Source organism: Trachypithecus francoisi, unplaced genomic scaffold, assembly GCF_009764315.1.
Source record: "Trachypithecus francoisi isolate TF-2019V2 unplaced genomic scaffold, Tfra_2.0 Lachesis_group4, whole genome shotgun sequence".
Taxonomy (NCBI): Eukaryota; Metazoa; Chordata; class Mammalia; order Primates; family Cercopithecidae; genus Trachypithecus; species Trachypithecus francoisi.
In genome coordinates, this window is record NW_022681469.1 from 85,568,862 (window position 1) to 85,589,878 (window position 21,017).

The 21,017-nt window shown below is 37.5% G+C and overlaps 1 protein-coding gene across 5 annotated transcripts in view; it reads right to left on the reverse strand.

Moving 5' to 3' along the window:
- The window catches only part of ETV1 (ETS variant transcription factor 1), a 99,749-nt gene that overhangs the window by 25,199 nt on the left and 53,533 nt on the right, over window positions 1-21,017 (reverse strand). For 3 of the 5 annotated variants that reach the window (XM_033192980.1, XM_033192981.1, XM_033192982.1), the window contains 2 exons: window positions 19,688-19,876; window positions 15,403-15,650 (listed from right to left, as the gene is read on the reverse strand). In XM_033192980.1, the coding sequence (XP_033048871.1) occupies window positions 15,403-15,650; window positions 19,688-19,876 (437 nt within the window). The remainder of the gene's footprint in view (window positions 1-15,402; window positions 15,651-19,687; window positions 19,877-21,017) is intronic. The other 2 variants (XM_033192983.1, XM_033192984.1) reach the window with 1 other exon arrangement.

Genomic DNA, 21,017 nt, shown 5'->3' on the forward strand with positions numbered 1-21,017 from the left:
CCTACAAGTAAACAGTGCAAAGTTGGATTGATTATACACTTGACTAACTCCTTGTGGAGGTGAGACGACAAAATCAAGTCCATATAAACTTGTCTATTGTATATTGATGATTTCTAAAACTTGGCACATTAAATACCCAGAGCCAAAATGTGTATGTAAACACATATCTGAAATTATCATATACTCAGTAAAAAATATGTGTATCAATGCATAACTAGTTTTTCAAAAACGTTTGTCTATTATCTAAAAAATACTGAGTTGTATTAATAATTAATGTCACCAATCTCATTCAAGAAAGATGAGCATAGTGACAGATCTTCCCAATATTTTATCTCTTTTAAACTTAGTGCTTCACTAGATTTTTTGTTTGCTTACTTCTTCTCATTTCCTGGTAAGCTCACAGTTTATGTTTAAAATCCAAAAGTTTTCAAGAGTGCATAAATAACCTGAGTTTTATGCAGATGTGTTTAAATGCAAAGGCATCACATATATGCCATACTTTTAGCCTGTTTTTCCAATTGTCACATCTCAAATTGAGTGTAGTCAATTGAGAAAACTTATTTCATAAAGTTTCCTAGAATGAATGATAATGGAAATACATTTTTATACCACTTTTACCATATAACCACGATATTGTAGAACAAGTCTAAAAGTAATTATCTCCCAAAATAAGGACATATATATCTGAATTCATGTGGGAATGATAGCAAAAAAGTCATTTTATGAGACCTAGTTGCTGTTTATTGGGAGCATCTTAGTTACTAAACTTGATGTGAATGCAACATCTTAGTTACTGAACTGGATGTGAATATAACATCTTAGTTACTGAACTTCACATGAATGTAACATCTTAGTTACTGAACCTCATGTGAAGAAGGCAGCAAAGCTGGAGAAATCCTGACAAGAGAGTGATGAATTTAGTATTACCTCACTCACACTTAGATGGGATCTTTCTCTTTAGGGTTTTAAGTAAACTGTGAATATAAATAATGTAAAATCTGCAGAGATACTTACTTCACCATAGATCAGATGTACTGAATCTACTATTGATTGACTGAGTATAGGGGGAGAACTATGTTATGGTTTTAATATGCTTGTAATAGCATTTGCAAAATCTTAAAAAAAGAGAGAAAAGTAGGGGCCGGACGCAGTGGCTCAGGTCTGTATTCCTAGCACTTTGCAAGGCCGAGGTGGGCCGATCGCCTGAGGTCAGGGGTTGGAGACCAGCATGGCCAACATGGCGAAACCCCGTCTCTACTAAAAATACAAAATTTAGCCAGGCATGGTGGCACGTGCCAGTAATCCCAGCTATTCGGGAGGCTGAGGCAGGAGAATCGCTTGAGCCCAGGAGGTGGAGGTTTCAGTGAGCCGAGATCGCACCATTGCACTCTAGCCTGGGTGACAGAGTGAGACTCCATCTCAAAAAAAGAGTAGGCTGGGCACAGTAGCTCACACCTGTAATCCTGGCACTTTAGGAGGCCAAGGTGGGAGCATTGATTGAGCTCAGGAGTTGAAGACCAGCCTGGGCAATATGGTGAAACCCCATCTCTACCAAAAATATTTAAAAAGTTAGCTGCGTGTGGTGGCACACACCTGTAATCCCAGCTACTCAGGAGGCTAAGATGGGAGGATGGTTTGAGCATAGGAGGCAGAGGTTGCAGTCAGCCCAGATCATACTACTGCACTCCAACCTAGGCAACAGAGCTAGACCTTGTCAAAAAAAAAAAAAAAGGTAAAAGTAAAGTAAATAAATAAAAAGTAAAAGTAAAATAAGTAAATAATGCAGTTATTGCAGTTATCTGAATTTAAGTGCTTTTGAAAATTTAAGGCTACATGGCAAAAAATAACAGTATAGAGTTTTATCTACACAATTAAAATCTTCTCTTGTAAGCACCTAGGGTTTTCTTTTGGACAGTACCCCACACAAATAACGACCAGATCCAAACAACATTAGATTATATGATCTACTAGGCTCACACTATTACAAGTTTTACAAGCCTGTGATAGTCTTATTAAGCTGAAATTTTACAATAAAGTTGAAGTGATAGAAAACATAGGCACAATTGTAACTTTGAGTATTTATTTATTTATTTTGAGACAGAGTTTCACTCTTGTTGCCCAGGCTGGAGTGTAATGGTGCGATCTTAGCTCACTACAACCTCTGCCTCCCAGGTTCAAGTGATTCTCCTGCTTCAGCCTCCCTAGTGGCTAGGATTCCAGGCATGCACCACCATGCCCGGCTCATTTTGTATTTTTAGTAGAGACAGGGTTTCACTATCTTAGTCGGGCTGGTTTTGAACTCCTGACCTCAAGTGATCCACCCACCTCGGCCTTCCAAAGTGCTGGGATTACAGGCGTGAGCCACCGCGCCTGACCCACTTAGAGTATTTGTTTCATACTACCAAACACTGACAATTAACAGAGGTTTAAAAGAAAATACGATACAGTATGCCATTAGCTGCCAAAATGGGCTACACAAAATTCTGAAGAGATAGTGGTTTTAATGTGGAATTTCAGTGCCAAATTTCTCTCTTGCTGGAATCTACATGATTTGAAAAACAACATACCATGAACAGCTTTGTCCTCTTGTTTTCATCTCTCTTTGGATCACCAAAACATTCAGAAAACTTTTTCTATTTGCTTTGTATATGAATAATACTAGTAAGAAGTTCAGCAAGACTGTTTCCCTATGTCAGAAGCAGTGTAACCCTACAGTATCTTGCTGGACTAGCACAATATGATTGCTTTAAGAGTATCGTCTCTCTTGTCTCTTATCCTCTAGCCCCAAATATTGTACTTTTAATTGTTAGAAATAATAATGGCATCTTAATAAAAGACTAGCAGTCTTTGAAGAAGTATCTAGTCAAAATAAAATCGCGTCAACGGAAATCCTTTATTATTGCCTGCACCCCATTACATGCTAGAAACTGTATCAGTAACTTTATGAACATAACCATATTTAACCCTTACAAAAAATACTGAGAGATGAGCGTTATTTGCCCTTTTATAAATGAGGAAACTGGAGGCATAAGGGGTTACAAAACATGCTCAATATGACACAAATCGTAAATGGATGTCAGGCCCACAGTTTAGTTTAATATTTCCAGTGTCATACTACATGAGTGGTTTTAGTTTTTAATATTAAGAAAAACAGATGAAGCATGAACTGTACAGACCCACACACTAAAAAAAAAAAAAAAAAAAAACACACACACACACACACACAAATTACCAGAATGGAGAGTTCAAAAACACTTTTAAAGAGAATAGTTAAATGAATCACAATAACACATGCTTGTTGTTCTTTTGCCTTTGTGTTTTTGATGCTTTTCATATTTATCTTTGAATTACTCTCCTGTAAAATTTTCCAGACTGTTAGAAACAACTAAATAGAAACCACACACACACACACACACACATACACAAGAATAACTATCTATTTAATCTGATAAAAACTCCTTGAAAATTTTTTCAAGTTGTTCATATCCTAGTTGAAAATGTTTTATGAAATAAAATGTCTCTTTTCCTCAAAGCTATTAGTTAACTCACTTAAATATAGAAATCACGTAAGTGTAAAAATTCTACAACTATATTCGAAAGCTAAAATCATATACTTAGTTATATAAACACTTTAAAAAAAGTTAAAAGTTCTTCTTTTGTTCACATTCATGAAACAGACAAAAACACACAAAGACACACACACACACACACACAAACACAGAGAGAGAGAGAGAAAGAGATCCAAACATGTATCTTTAAACTCATTTAATTTCAAATCTCAGTTCCACTTAGAAAAACAGTTGTATGTTCACTTTACCCACTTGAAATAAGCAGTTCTGGGGCTAAATATCCTGGTTGTTTCATTAAAAAAGAAACGAAAAGTCCCACACTATAAAAGCACACTCCACCCCCTTCTAATTGCCTTTTTCCAAGCTAGTACAACTCACAAGCAGATTATCCATCCCTTCCCCCTTTCCTGCCTGTAAAATCCAAGTTAGACAAACACTGTGAGGCTGAAATGACATATTTGAATGGAATTCAGACCCACCAGTTCCTGTTTATGTTTCTGATTTGAGAATGTTGTCTTCTCATTCACTATACATTAGGAACACTGCAAGGCCATAAATAGTGTCAGGTTACTTGCAAGCAGGACCAATGAGCATTAATCATTACTTCCAGTCAACTGGCAAAAGCAGCAGCTGATGGAACACTACACCCTTCAGCTCTGTATAAATGGACATTCCAGAGAGAGAGAGAGAAAGAAAGAGTGAGTGTGTATGTGTGTGTGTGTGTGTGTGTCCTTTCAGTCTCCATTTTATGAATGAAACTCCAGGGTCTATAGCATCCATTCATGTAAGAGAAATGCTTACAGGGCTCTGCCCCTAGGGATCAATCAGTCATGGGTAAAACTGGTATGATTGGTTTAAGACAGCCTTCAGCCTTCCATTACTGACTTAAAATGCAGTCCCTGTCCATTTGGCCTGTGTTAATGCATAAAGAGTAAATCCAGACTGTACTCTCAACTCTCAAATCAAATCACTAGAGCCAATGCCACTTACTGTAACTGTAGATTTAGAGCATATTTAAGGATTTCTTAGAAAAACTGATATAGTGGGCCAGAGTACTGGTTTGGGAGATTTGCAATTTTAACTCCAAAAGGAATGAGGAAAACTCATATGAGACATGCTAAGCAATAAAAGGCAAAGTCAAATTGTGAGGCCAATCTATGACCTCTATTATAATAACAAAATCAATTAGGAAGACATCACTGTCACTTTTCATAATTAAAGCACCTAAAAATCAGAGATTAAGTGATCTACTAGTCCACAAATCACTGGCTGAGTAAAAGAAAATTATCTTTGGATATTGAGAAAGAGCTAGGATGTTAACATTTTCTGAAAGTTCAATAGCTCATTCTTTAAAGTTCCCAAGTGATCCTACACTTGAATTTCTTTAAGCAATAGTTTTAGAGTTAGGAGGGAAAAAATGAGTGGCCATGTTTCAGGAGAAAATTGTAGCCATAAGCAAATGATGTTTTGTAATGGAATAAGGCCACGGTTTGGCCTTTGGAAGTGTTACATATCAAGTACAAAAGGCCAAAGTTCATAGAATCATAATCATTGCTGCACTGGAAATTACTGAAGATGGCAATATTTAAAAATATCCAGAGTTTTTAGGGGGAGGAAGCAATATATGAGTAATTATGGAAATGGAAATAGTTTATGAAGAGTCAGTCCTATCCTGAATAGTGTTAAATATGGAATGGGTTTTATCAGTCATTTATAATTTGATCCTTAACTCCAAAGGGGAAAAAATCACTTTTTTCTTTCAGTGACCTGAAGCCATGTGAGAAAAAGGTTGCAGTCAACAGTCCCTGTGTATATCTCTAAACCACTGATCAACAGATCCTTATCATGCCTACAGAAAAGGAAGAGGATAAACATAAAAATTGCCCAATCTTTGGTTTTAAACCTGGGAAGGATTATTTATTATGGCATTATGACAAATATTTAACCTCCAATTTCTAATATCTGATAAATAAAGTCATACAGAATAAATAAATTTATGCCCATATGTTAGAGCTCAAAACAAAAATACTTAACATAGGCAGGTGGGAGATGAACCCACCATTCAGAAAATATATGGGACAGAGGAAAATCACTAAAGTGTGAACGTATACCGAATTATTAATTTTTTGTTAACTTTTTTTCCAGGGCTTTAAAAATATTCAATATTTTCTAAGGAATTACTCCTTAAGGTGGTTCAAAAATATGTAAATAAAAATGACAAGATGAATATTTTCAAATGTAATATTTCATATTTAAAATAATTGTAATATGTTGCCTAACTTATATTATTCAATGTATTTAAAGTCTGATCAATGTAATACATGAATTACAATTTTATAATTATTAGCATATAATACTCGTAATAGATTGATTTGAGAAGTATACGCATTGTCTATATTGAAATAATTTGTTTAGGTGTTCAGAATTCTAGATATTGTGCTTTTTATAATTCTAGGCCTTCTCCTATAACTATATAAGAGGGCGGCGGGCCTTCAGACTGTTACGTGGTTGCTAAGAAGAAGGCACACATTCATAATAACCTGGTGACTCTTCCATACTTTCAAAGGGAATATGAGTGGAAAAATACTATCCTACTTCTTTTCCTCCTTAGCTGCCTAATTAGAATCCCAGCAATAATACAATTTTTTAAAAAATAACTAAGATAAAATAATTTCTTCAACGTGAAAACACTGAATAGTAAGTGACACTGGAATGTTCAAACAGTGGTGGTATGTGCCTGTAATCCCAACCATGGTGAGGCTAAGGAGGGAGAATTGCTTGAGGCCAAGAGTTAGCAACTTACCTGGGTAAGACAGCGAGACCCCATCTCTTTAAAAAACATCAGCCAAAACAAAACAAGACACACACACATAGAATGTTCAAGAGGGATAAATTATTGATCATGGGCTTTTCATTTTGGAAATAATAAAGCCTGCTAGTTTATGGCAAACCTTGGATATTCAAACTAAACATCAGTTACCTTTATTTCTACTCCCTGTGTTCCATCTGACTTTAATTAGTATCTTTCAACAGCTTTCCTTTTTGTAATCACTGTATGCTTTGTTTCCTGGATAATATTTTTGGTTGTTTATGTGTGCTCCAATTGTTCAGAAAGGATGAAAGAAAAATGTATTGGAAAATATGAGGTTAGTTTCCCAAGAATACATATCTCCTCTTGTAAGTAAACAGTAATAAATTGTTTTTTAAGGTAAAATATCCCCATGACACAATTTCTGAGATACTGCTAGACGAGTAGTAGTAATAAATGCAATAGTAATCATTTAGAAATAAATAACTGGGATATTTTAGCCCTCTGAATTTTGTTATTTTTTTCTTAGGTTTTGTGCAAGTGTAGTCAGTTGATTGAGGCTCTGACACCTCATCTCCAAACCTATAAAACACTACTCATTTATGTTTTTATATAGATGCAGAAAATAACCGTGTTGTTCTTGCTGCATTACCCAATGATTTAATCCTACAACTTTCACTTTCAAACCATATTATAAACTCTGCAAGGGGAAGTCCAAGCAATGCTTACTACTACAGGCAGCATTAGGAATTACTTCACTACTTTTCCTACTATTTGATTAGGATGAATATCCACCAACACAGCAAAACATAGAATAACATTTACAATATAAAAACATTCCTCTCTTGCCATTTCAGAAACCCAAGAGTATTTAAATTTCTTGATTAAAGTGCCAGCTTGGGCCTATGTGAATAGCAGATAGATTTGTCAGCTCTGACAGATGAATGTTAAACATATTCCAGTTTTAACATATTTAACATGAGGTAAATATTTTTTCAGTATTTATTTCATCATTTTTCTGCCTACACATAATTTTTCGATGTGCTAAGGACAGATAACCGTTCTCTAAATTTACAGGCTTTTCTACTGGCTTTTGTCAAAGCCCTAATAGGGTAATAAAGACGTATATGAGGAGCTTGGGAAGGGCTGTTGGGGTGAATAATGGATGGATTTTAAATGAAGAATGGGCCAGGCGCGATTGCTCACGCCTGTTATCCCAGCATTTTGGGAGGCTGAGGCGGGCAGATCACCTAAAGTTGGAAGTTTGCGACCAGCATGACCAACATGGAGAAACCCTGTCTCTACTAAAAATACAAAATTAGCCGGGCATCGTGGTGGTGCACCCCTGTGATCCCAGCTACTCGGGAGGCTGAGGCAGGAGAATCGTTGGAATCCGGGAGGCGGAGGTTGCAGTGAGCTGAGATTGAGCCATTGCTCTCCAGCCTGGGTGACAAGAGCGAAACTCCGCCTTAAAAAACATAAAAAAAAAAATAAAAAATAAAATAAAATGAAGAATGGAAGAAGCACCCTATTCCTCAAAACCAGCTTTCTTTACATCTGTTTGAGATCCAGTAGTCCCTCATAAGCTTACTCCTGAAAAATGGATTCAGCTGATAATGGTCTGAAAAGCACAGCTCAAGGTGAAGTGTAAGCCACTGAGCCATCAAGGGCATTAAGAAAGAAAGAGTGAGGTCCAATGAGAAGACTCAAGCTCTAAGTTCATGCAATCAAGGACTTAGAGCTTGGAAGGGTCATTAATTAGCCACTTTTTCTTCTCATTATTTTTCAGCCTTTTTCAAAAGAACACTTATTTGATAATCTCAAAAGATCACAAAAGATCACTTCTTTGATAATCTCTGTTCTTAAGAATGCTCGTGGTATATTTTTTAAAAGAAAGTAGAATGCATCTTCCTCATTTACATCATTGAATTGCTATATTTTTCTACCTCACTGCAGTGAACACCTAACATTTAGAGTAAAATGCGGGCACCATTTAATGTGAAATGTGCTCCTCCCAAATTAGTGAAAGCACACCTCACATCTTCAAGCAGATGCTCTTACTGCCCTGGAACATGAAAAACCTTCGAAAACCACACAAAAACAGTCAGTATTTCCCTTTAATCTGAATAATTATGTAGAAAGGCAAATCATGAACTCTGTACTAAACTAACAATTAGAAAATCTTAATTTTAGTTTTGGCTGCTTCACAATATATCTGTGTAACTGACGGTAAGTTACTTCAGTTGGATGTACCTCAGATATTTATCTGTAAAATTTGGGTGTGGAGAAGAAGTTTGAAGTAGGTGAACTTCAAGAGCTTTCATGATAAAAGGATTTAGAATTCTATGAAACATTTATTTGTGTCAACTTCCCAATTTAAAATAGGGCAAACAACAGTTGCCGCCAAAGAGTTACGTGCCTCCAAATTGAAAAAAGGCCTCATCAGTAGGGGCAGGAGTGGCCTTAAGAAACACAATTTAAAAATGCAAAAACATTTTCTTTGGCAAACATATGATGTTGAGTTCTCACCCCTACCCTCTGCTTGTATTTTCTATTCTCTCCAAGCTCAAAGTTCGCAGCATTGTCCTTCATTTTCTTATTTTAGCTATCTTCCTCTTGCGTTTGAAAGTTCTTCTTTTCCTCTCTTCATTCCCTACCATGATTAAGTTGCTCCACCACAAGGCTGAGAAGCATTGTTTAAACTAATTAGGATAACAGAATAGGTCTTAAGGGCTAAAAACACCTTATTAATGTATATTATTCCTCCAACCAACTCCTGGGTAAAGATTTTTAATACACTACAACATGCAAAGGAATAAAATCCTAATGGTAGGATTGCAAGCACTGTGCAAGGGGAACATGAATCCCACTAAGTAGGGCATTATTTTCCCTCCCTCCTCTAAGGCAGTCCAAGACACAAACCAATAGAAAGTCATTTACGCTTACAACATATGAGACTATAACATCCTTTAGTTGTTTTCACTTATAGGACTGACATGATGAGTTTGGACACTTATCTTCTTCAACTATAAATGGATTGATTTTTTTGAAAAAAATACTTATTCTGGTTGATTAGGAAAGCAGAACATAAGCATTGTTAAAATATAAAATATTAATACTTCACAGATAAAAAATATCACCTATAATATCACCACCTATATACAGCCATGGTGTTTCTGCATTGGCTCTTAATTTGCATGAGTTATGCTTTATGTTATGCTTTATATACTTTTAAAAACTCAGTAGTCTCATTTCATTAAATATTTTTCAAAAATCTCACTTCTAATGGCTGCATAATATTTCTTTTACAGGTACCTATAACTTACTTTACCATTCACCTAGTATATATTTTTAATATTTTGCTTTCTCTCTGTCTCTCTCAAACATTCACTATGCATCTTTCACTATTTCTTAGAATAAATTCCTGAGAGTGAAATTACCCCCATCAAAACATGTGAACATTGTGTGCTGATATTTTCTAAAGTCAAAGTTTAGTTTCATGTGCCAACTACCCCTCTAAAAAAAATCTACTGTAAGATATCAACAAGTAAAATAAAATGAAACAAAAAAAGCAAAATATCAACCAACCAACTAACACATTCAGCTCTAATAAAATATATTGCTATAAACATCTAAAATATTTGACTCACTGGACATTATGAATTTGCAAAAACCTCATATGTGGTCATGAAAATGAGAAAACAGTCTTGACTCTAAGAAAATAGGATACTTTGTACGGGAATCTCCATGAGGCACTGCAGATGAAGCACTCAATGTGTATTTAACATTTGTTATGTGGGCGTTAGGCCATAAAGGCATGAAAAAAAAAATGTTGGATTTAGAAAAAAACAACCAAGCAAAAACAACAACAACAAAAAATGTGTACTGCTTTATGCAGCACAGTAGGCTAGAGAAGAGAAGGAAAGGGACAATAATAGATGGATTGCATTGGATCTTTTAGAACCTAGTATGATACAATCATGATCATACTGTACTGGTTCATCAAATTGGCCCTAAATATCTATTTCTTGTTTCTTCACTGTCTTCTGATCAAAGCTTTTTCCTTTTCTCCTGAATAAAAATTCCTACTCTACTAACATAGTATTTTGCATTTTTTATCTTAAATATTAGGCAGTTGAAATTGCATTCCTGTAATTATAATTATAACTAATAGACCTTCCATTTCCCATGTCATAATTAATGTCAGGCTTTATTAGAGCACAATCATGCTACCTTTTCCCTTACGAGGCTTCTTTTATTTTCACAACATTTATGGTGTATAGAATTAAGCAATAAAGAGTTCTAAAGGCCTTCCATAAGAATAGCCTTCGGATTGTAGATGCTGAGATCGTAATTGACTTTGAAAATGCTTTTTACGACAGGGCTCAGTGGGTCATGCCTGTAATCCCTGCACTTTGGGAGGCTTAGGCTGGCGGATCACTTGAGGTCAGGCGTTTGAGACCAGCCTAGCCAACATGGTGAACCCCCATCTCTAATTAAAAACATAGAAAAATCAGCTGCGCATGGTGGCACATGCCCGTTGTCCCAGCTACTTGGGAGGCTGAGGGAGGAGAACTGCTTGAACCTGGCAGGCGGAGGTTGCAGTGAGCCGAAATCACACACTGCACTTCAGCCTGGGTGACAGAATGAAACTCCGTCTCAAAATACAAATACAAATACAAAAGAAAATGCTTTCTACATTGTTTTTAAACCACATATAAGTCTATGTGCTTCCTAATGTGCTATTTGTTCAACATCAATAAGTGAAAAAAGAAATCAGTGATTCAGTGATAAATACATTAGATTTCCTCAAAGATTATTAAGTGTACTTTCAGCAGGGATGAAAAAACTAACAACAAGCAAACAAAATATCTACAGATCATACTTGTTGATTGCAATGCATGACATATACAGATGTGTCAACTTAACTGCAGCAATTTCGTGGCCAGCAAAATACATTTTGATACCCACAGATTAACTTTTCATAGGCCCTGGTTATGGGGTTACTATATTTATTTTAAATCCTATCAGAAAGATATAATTTTACTATTTACCTATTCAAGCAAAACACAACTGTATCCTACTGGCAATACTGAAATTAGAACTCAAAGGTGGTATACAACTTTGGTAATTTTAAATATAGTTTAAAGGGGAGAATACAATATAAAATTAACAGCTTTTTAGGTAAGTATTTTACAAGTAATCTCCAAGACATGGCATACTTACAAAAGAGATGCCATACATACCTTCAAAAACCGATGCTGGACTATGTTTTGAAGATTATATATGACTGTCTGTGCTTTTGAGGGTCAAAGAGTGACTGGCTCTGAAGTCCGTATTATGTATGAATGTAATTCTTACAGCACAAGATTCTATATTTTGCCCTTATTAGAATCGTAAAATCTCTTTTCCATTAGGTTCACATCTTCTTAAGAAAAGTTATACATTCTCAATACTACACTACATATAACTCTATATACAATATAAATATGAGGAGAAGATATACATGGAGCAATCACAGAATCAAGAAAAGAGTTTCAGGCCAGGCAAGGTGGCTCACACCTGTAATCTCAGCACTTTGGGAGGCCAAGGCGGGCGGATCACGAGGTCAAGAGATTGAGACCAGCCTGACCAACCTGCAGAAACCCCGTCTCTACTAAAAATACAAAATTAGCCGGGCATGGTGGAGCATGCCTATAATCCCAGCTACTTCAGAGGCTGAGGCAGGAGAATTACTTGAATCCAGGAGGCTGAGGTTGTGGTGAGCCAAGATTGCGCCACTGCACTCCAGCCTGGCAATAGAGCGAGACTCTGTCTCAAAAAAAAAAAAAAAAAAAAGAAGAGTTTCAATGTTGCTCTTTTTGGTATCATACATATAAAAACATTTCTAGGCAGGGCATGGTGGCTCACACCAGTAATCCCAGCACTTTGTGAGGCCAAGGCGGCCAGATCACCTGAGGTCAGGAGTTCGAGACCAGCTTGGCCACCGTGGTGAAATCCCGTCTCTACTAAAAATACAAAAATCAGAGGGGCATGGTGGTGGGTGACTGTAATCCCAGTTACTCGGAAGGCTGAGGCAGGAGAATCGCTTGGATCCGGGAGACAGAGGTTGCAGTGAGCTGAGAATGAACCTCTCTGTACTCCGGTATGGGTGACAGAGTGAGACTCCACCTCAAAAAAAAAAAAAAAACATTTCTAGAACACAAAAAGAAACATTTTAAGTGCTATGCTATACATGTTCTTTGGAATGATTATTTGCGATAATTTATATGATTTCCACATAAAGTTTCTTGAAATCATGATTAATTTTAAAAACTACAACAAATTAAAACGTGGTTTGGGGAATAAGGATAATATTAATTAACAGTATTTGAAATTTACAGAGAGAGATGTATACTATTTACAATAAAGCCCACTGTATTGCAGGGTTCTTCATTATAGACACCAATGGACAGATACAAAAGATTCTAAACTGAAACCACAAGGGGGATTTCAATATACTCCCCAAATTACAGTCCCTGAGGCAAAAATTCAAATAAGACCCTTATATAATCTGCTAAAATTTCTTAAATTATAAATCAGCCAAGCACACTGATAAATAAGATGCCTCCTCATCTTTGCAACTATATACCATAACAACCTCGCAGCTCTGTCAAATTTAGTAGTTGAGGAAATCTCTAAAATGATCCGGGAAGGGTATGGTATGAAGAGAGCCAGTACCCAGTCTTCAGATCCTGACACACCCTAAATTTTGTGTCTCTTCCTATCCTTGAGCTCAATATTGGGCCACACTGTAAGAGTCTCACACATCAAGATTCATCCTCATGCCCTCACAAACAGCTGCCCTTTAGCCACCCTTGAATCTAGGGCTATATATAGGAGCAACGTGCTCTGCTTTTCAGAAAACAGGGCCTGGGATGAACTTACTCAGGCCCTGGAAGTAGACTTAAGGCCACTTGGGCAGAGAATTCATAGGTCTTGGGGAGCCTGCATGCTTTCTAGAAGTTGAGTCATGCCTCAAGGGGGCCAATTCCCCTCGTCCTTTGAACTTACTGGCCAGTGTAGAAGGATGATTAGAAGCAGACTTCTAAGTCATAGGGTTCTCTGTTGAAGAGCCTTAAGGACAGTTCATTATCAAGTAGGTAATCTTATATGCAAACTGGTAACTCAAGACCTGGAGATTGTTTTCTTTACTCAGGTAGACTAATGATACAAAAACTGAGCAGAGGGGGCCGGGCGCGGTGGCTCACACCTGTAATCCCAGCACTTTGGGAGGCTGAAGCGGGCGGATCACGAGGTTAGGAGATGGAGACCATCCTGGCCAACACGGTGAAACCCCGTCTTTACTAAAAATACAAAAAATTTGCCGGGCGCCTTGGCACGTGCCTGTAGTCCCAGCTATTCGGGAGGCTGAGGAAGGAGAATGGCGTGAACCCAGCAGGAGGAGCTTGCGGTGAGCCGAGACAGCACCACTGCACTCCAACCAGGATAACAGAGTGAGACTCCGTCTCAAAAAAAGAAAAAAAAAAAAAGAAAAAGAAAAACTCAGCAGAGGAAGCAACAGTCGCTTCCTAGAGAATGCCCAAACTTTATATCCAGACAAAAGGAAATGATGCTGTTCTCAAATATGTCCACATCCACAACCATCTATTGACCACAGATACAATAAAGTTAACAATATTTTACAGGTACATGGCAACCTTATAAACATTAGCTTGTATTTCATAGATTAGTTTTCAAAATACCTGAGATGTGTTAAAAACAGATGTCCTGATTTGGCAGATTATAGAAGGAAAAACTCAGCAGAGTTAAGTAATTCTTCTAAGGTCTCAAGGTTCAAATATTGGCAAAGTTGGTGGTACTATTTGGAATTTTTTTTTTTTTTTTGAGACGGAGTCTCGCTCTGTCGCCCAGGCCGGAGTGCAGTGGCGCCATCCCCGCTCACTGCAAGTTCCGCATCCCGGGTTCAAGCGACTCTGCAGCTAATTTTTTTTTGTATTTTTAGTAGAACTGGGGTTTCACGTTAGCGAGGAAGGTCTCAATCTCCTGACCTTGTGATCCGCCCACCTTGGCCTCCCAAAGTGCTGGGATTATAGGCATGAGCCACTGTGTACGGCTTGGAAAAGATTTTAAACCCTCCCTCCTTTCAGGAAACCCCTCTCCCCTACTTGACGTGCTGCTTTGTACTACTTTCTAGCTCACAGAGACAAAGCTAAGTTCTACGAATAATCTGTGTTATTCCCCGCTTAATATGTGAGAATTCTTACTTAAGAACACTTAGAATCTTTGCCATCAATTTTTGTTTGTTTGTTTGTTTTTGTTTTTGTTTGAGATAAGAGTCTCAGTATGTCACCCAGGCTGGAGTGCAGTGGTGCAACCTTGGCTCCCTGCCACCTCCGCCTCCCGGGTTCAAGCGATTCTCCTGCCTCAGCCTCCAGAGTAGCTGGGACTACAGGCACCTGCCACCACGCCTGGCTATTTTTTTGTATTTTTAGTAGAGACGGGGTTTCACCGTGTTAGCCAGGATGATCTCCATCTCCTGACCTCATGATCCGCCGGCCTCCCAAAGTGCTGGGATTACAGGCATGACACACCGCACCAGGACCTCAGTAATTAAAAAAAAAATGTTATAAGCAATATGTGACCTAGTTCAGAAGAATATTACTTTCTATAAACATTGTTATTAAGTAGCACTGTCGTAGCAAAATAAGAAGGAAAAAAGTGCAGAATTAAGAAAAAACATTGCAATGTCCCTCTCAAGCTGAGACTGTGCATGATTCTGTAAAGTGTATTTTTCTTTGAACTGGTTTTGTTTCCAGACACTATTTCAACCATCACCTCATGTCAAAATGACTTGATAGTCTAAATCTTTACATGTAGATGAAGTGTCAATGAAGGGACAATATCTGAAAGATCTCATTAAAAAATGGTCCGGAGCTACCCAGTCTGATACCAACACTAACCAATGTGACAGGGGAGGTGAAAAGGTGCCTTGAATGTAATTTGAGTAGAGCAGGGGCCTACCTGAGTCATATGCAAAATCTCTGGGCTCCTGTTTAATCATCAGAGGAGGGGGAAAGCTTTGGCTGGCCGCACTGCCAACCATGGTGTTGTGTTCATACACTGGGTCGTGGTACTCCTGCTTAAAGCCTTGTGGTGGGAAGGGGATGTTTGGCTCAGACATCTGGCGTTGGTACATAGGACGTCCTTCCCTTGGCATTGTCGGCAAAGGAGGAAAGGAGTTACAGGGTTCAGAAAGCTGGCGGCGAAATCTAGGGAATAAGAGAGTGTATTTCAGATGAAATGGTAACATGGAACATTCTTTAAAATACTGATACAGTTTTTCATTTCTTAGTGAATGAACATGATACCAGCTGACCTGAAGTGTAAATCTTTAACAAGCATTACATTTTTCTTTCCTGGATTAGTAGCTCTACGTTTTTTAATCCGATGACTTATATTCCCCTTCTAATCAGTCTCTTGCAGCACTGTTGCAGTATATGAATTAAAGATGTACTTTGAGTAAAGATTGGAGAGCAATGAACAACTTGAGGGTTTTACACACACACACACACACACACACACACACGCCCATTAATGGCTAAAACGATCAGTTCTAAATCAATTGGATCACTGATAATTTCCACACAAAAGGGTCTGAAATGATTATATACAAGAAAAAAAAGGGGAGGGAGGAATAGAGTCTGATCTCAAACTACATCCTCTATCTTTTAATTCTGTTACCAAACTGATCAATAAACAAAAAACCAACCAAACAAAAATCTACTTATTGGTTTTCCTTCCATTACCATCCATTGCTGAGGAAGCAAGAGAGGAATGACTCTTCTTAAATCAGCAGGACTCTCAATTCTTCAACAATGTCCTAGTTAACACTGTCTTCTAGCAATAAACAAAACTGTTTATTATAAGGACTCAAACCCAAGCTGGTTTTAAAAAGACTACCTCTTTACTGTCAAACAACAATGCAGACCATACTGGCTTCCAAAAGATTCAAATACAGTATCAGGGTGATAAAAATAAGCGTAAATACACAGCTGATCTCCAAAGGTGAAAATAACATACAGTGGTATATAGATTTGGGGCAAGTCCCACTGTTAGGATATGAGGAAGTTCTGAGGCCTCAGCAGAAGGCTAGAAATGAGTCCTATGCCTCTTCGTTCTTGGTTATACTTTATAACGATTGGCTAATCACATAATCGTACTGTTCTGTGTTTCTCATCCATAATATCATTGACCCACCACAAAGATGTGGATTAATTAAAGATTTAAAAGTGCTCTAAAAATGCCCCAGGAGTGCTTAAAAATAACCTATAACATTTCTATGAGCAAATATAAGCCTATTAACCCCCCTACTAAAAGCATTCCTGAGACTTTAATTTGGAAAGTTAGCATTTAATTTCGGTAATGTTAAATGAAAATAAGGTAAAAGCTAAAGAATGGCAAAGCGATTGCTTTAGCATTTCTAAGAACACTCCATCCTGTGATTTAACTCTAGGCTCACTGGCGGTCATGGAAAACACTGAAATTCCACCTACACCTGCAGAAAATAAACTTAGAAACTCGGATATTGCAGAGCAGTTAGGCTGACTGGCACTGCATTCATTTCCCTTCTCTTGCTTATTTCATTAGCCAAAAAAAGAAACAGAAATTATCATTAAGAACTGTCAAGGAGTGAATCAGAAAATTGTAACTTGAAGTTAAAATAAGAAACTGGCTCACTTGTGAAGCCTTAAAAGGAAGTTAATAATACTTGTAACTGAAAGCTTTGTAAGGAATCAAGCCATTTGTTTTTACGAGTCAACCTGATTCCAGTTGGAAGTTGCTGGGGAACATGTATATATCAAACTCGCATGCTTCCCAGAAGTTGCAAGGTTTCGGTGCAATTCTTAGGAGTCGCTGACCAATGGTAAAGAGAAAGTGATTCAAGAAGCTTCTGGAAAGGAGTTAACAGATACAGAGAACATGCTGATGAACTCCCAGATAAAGAAAAACAGGGTGTAAGTGGTGGAAACACTGAGAAAGAGAGACAGGGCTCCTGCACAGTGGGTTCAGGAAAAAGTGCCAAAGGGCTGGCCCGAGGAGCAGAGTGAGGCTGAGGAAAGGAAGCAGGGTGCAGGCCAGTTGGCCGTAAAGCGTTCCCAGAGTGAAGTGGGGTGCCTGGCTGGAGGGGGTGTTCTGGGGAAAGGATCTGTTCCCAGAGCAAATTTGCCATTTATAACTGAGGGACTGTCATTTGTTGGCCAGAGCCCTCTAAGAAATCCTCCTCAGAAACATACGGCTTTAGAGATTTTCCCGGGACTGGCCAGCTGGTACTGTCCTCAAAACTCAGTCAGGGGTCAGTGGGAAAAGACCCCGAGCTTCCCTCTTGGAGTTCCGGGCCGGCTGTTCTCAGTCTCAAATATTTGACTTCAAGTAGAGAAACTAAAATGGATTTGGCTAAAGCATTTCAAGTTAGGTCACCTAAAACCAGGCACACTGCTTATTCAGCAGTCACCTTCCCTAAGAAATAACCAGTTTGCACAAAAAGTGAATTATACAATCTATAATTCTGGCACTGATCAGAAGAGTGAGATTCAGTTATCAAGAACTCCGAGAAGTCACCAGTAGTGGAGAAAATAAAACTTTGTTTGTTCATACTTTTGTTCCCTTTTAGCGGTGCACAATGTGCATCTGTTTAATGGCCCACCCTGCAATAAGAATTCTTTCATCTGTATTTACAAAACTGTTTACACAGATGCACATACCATTGCACTCTGACAAAGTCTCAAGGCTATGGGGTGAGAAGAAAAAGATAATAGGAAGCATTTGATAACTACCCCACAAGAGGACTTAGTGATGGATACAAGAGTGGAAAAGATAAGGCTTTGTATCACATTGTAAAGAATGCTTTCATCTTATGCCCTTTATAGCAAAATGAGTTTCTGAATTTGAGATTGAGTCCCATGAAAAAACCTATAAAAAGCAGACTTGAGTGCTCCCTTATTTTCAGAAAGTTGCCAGTGGCACATCTTCTGCTTTCCTCTGCTGATCTAGAAGATTCCTTTGGCTGAGTTATTTTTACAATGGTGTCTCAGAGCCAGTTTGCACTGACTTATTGTTAAATTTGCAGGCATTTTTTGAGCCAGTTCTTAAACACAGCCACTATTAAGAGTTAAATTATACAACTTCACAATCAAAAAAAGTGTTAAAAACAAAAGATAAAAATGCAAAACTCATTACTTTCTAATTATTTTACTACATTTCCTTACCAGTTATACACCTGAGTTTACTTATGTCTCCCGTATCCATATGCTAGAAATACTACATTATGCTGTGCTATTGCATCTTTGCAAGTCGGCATTCAGGGTTGTCACAGTGATGGCTCATCGTGGGCCATGAAAGCAATATGTACATCACAGAGCCAGCAAAAGCTACTGATGAGGCCTTTTTGTTTTTCTCCCATGCAGGCTAAACATTTGCCAGTAAATGGTAAATGTTGCTAAACATTTACCAGCACACCACTGCATATAAAAGCACAAAGCAGAAGTGATAAAGAAGGAGAGCTGCTGTATATGAGCAACCTGGATTTTAAGCTGTATATTAAGGTAGTACATCTCAGAACCTCTACAGGTTTTATTTAATATTTTATTTAAATATGAATTTCTTAATCTCAAGGAGTCATGAATTACCTAACACAGTATTCTCCTTAGATCTATGCTATGTTTTCTGTCTTGCTCCTTTCTAAGTAATACTAATTGAGTCTCTATCTCTTTAATTGTATATTCTCAGTGTCCAGAGTCATGTGTTTACTGATATTAAATATTCATCACTTGGAAAGGATGGTAAACAGTTTTAATCAAATAAGTTCTATTCTGCAAAACTATGTACAGCTGAACCATTCAATATAAGGTAAAAAACCTAATTCCATAAGCTACCTACTAAAATTAGTCTCCTAACTTTACAGAAGAAGTACACACATATGCTCATAAAAATGGGATGATCTGATTTAAAGTTTAAGTGAAGCAATTTAATTCAAGCAAAGCGAAAGGGAAATGCTCAAATGTCAGTAGATAGATTAATTTTCCATTTTAGCAACCAATTTAAATGTTTATAAAAGGAATGTTTATAAATGACTTTCTCCACAAATTATAAGTATAGATAGAGTGAGCTCTTTCTAAAAATATTTTGCACAGATGTGCAAAATTAATAGGCTCACCTTAAATCTACTCTAGGTCTTCAGAACTGTTAATAGAAATTTTTTCCAAGAATGCAAAAAACAGTTTCTAGAAAAGTGGTATCTGCAGGTTACCTGTGGTCCATGGGGTAGCTGCTATCTGGTATGGACTGCGATGGAGGGAGGTGAGCTGGGAAGGCCCGGTCAGGTTTCGGTGTATGAGTTGAGTTTGGAGATGCATGATGCAGTGGGGACACTGGCGTGCTGGATGGTGTGGGGGGATTGGAGGGCCTCATTCCCACTTGTGGCTTCTGATCATAGGCACTACCCAGGGGACAAAAGAAAAGAGAACATTTCTTTCTTTGGAGCTATTTTTTTAAAAAGTTTCTAATCCAAAGGAAGAAAAGATATTTTAACTTAAGTCAAATGGAAATGAAAACTTTGTTGTTGCTGTTGTTTTTTAAATCCAGAACAGATAAACTTCAAAAATCACAACACTCTTAAACAGAAAATAGGATAATTAATGCAAAACCTTGTAACAGCACAAATATTAAATGTGTATTTTTAATGCATATACAAACAACTTAGTATAAGGAAAATTACTGTCCAGAAAAGTAGTGGTATTTTTTTCCATCTACTCTTGATATATCTATTCAAGAAAGTTTGATAGATCTTTCCTGAATCATTAAATAGTTCTAACACTACATTTTTCTTTTATATTATGTAAGATTTTAAAATAATAACTAACATCAGCTTAATAAGGTAGAGACTATACCTGGCTTGCTTTTACTTGTGGTGGGATTTTAAGAAGGCAATGCTTTTACTTTATTTTCATTTTATTATATTAAATAAATGATGCTTGGCCTTAACTTCCTCACATGGGATAATGAAGATTAATGAGGTCAATTAAAATGTCTCATATATTTAAACTTTCTTGGAGAATAAGTACATAATAATGTTATTAGGAATAAAATCCTATTATAGTCTAACTCCTAAACACCCACAATTACAAAATAATAAAATGAGTAAGCTTGATTTTTATATTATGATTTTAAACTGCTTTCCTATGTGTAACTTTCAGGAATGTGATTTAACTAGTTTTTGTCATCTATAAAATATTTTACTAAAACTAAATTTCCTTAACTTTTTTTAACAACAGGACATTTCTAAGTTAGAATGCTGTATTTCATTTTGCTGGGCGCAGTGGCTCATGCCCGTGATCCCAGCACTTTGGGAGGCTGAGGTGGGAGGATCGCTTAAGCACAGGAGTTTAAGACCAGCCTCAGCAACATGGTGAAACGCCGTCTCTACTAAAAATACAAAAAATTAGCTGGGCATGGTGACTCATGTCTGTAGGCTCAGATATTCACAAGACTGAGGTGAGAGGATCGCTTGAACCCGGGAGGCAGAGGTTGCAGTGAGCCCAGATCGCGCCACTGCACTCCAGCCTGGCTGACAGAGTGAG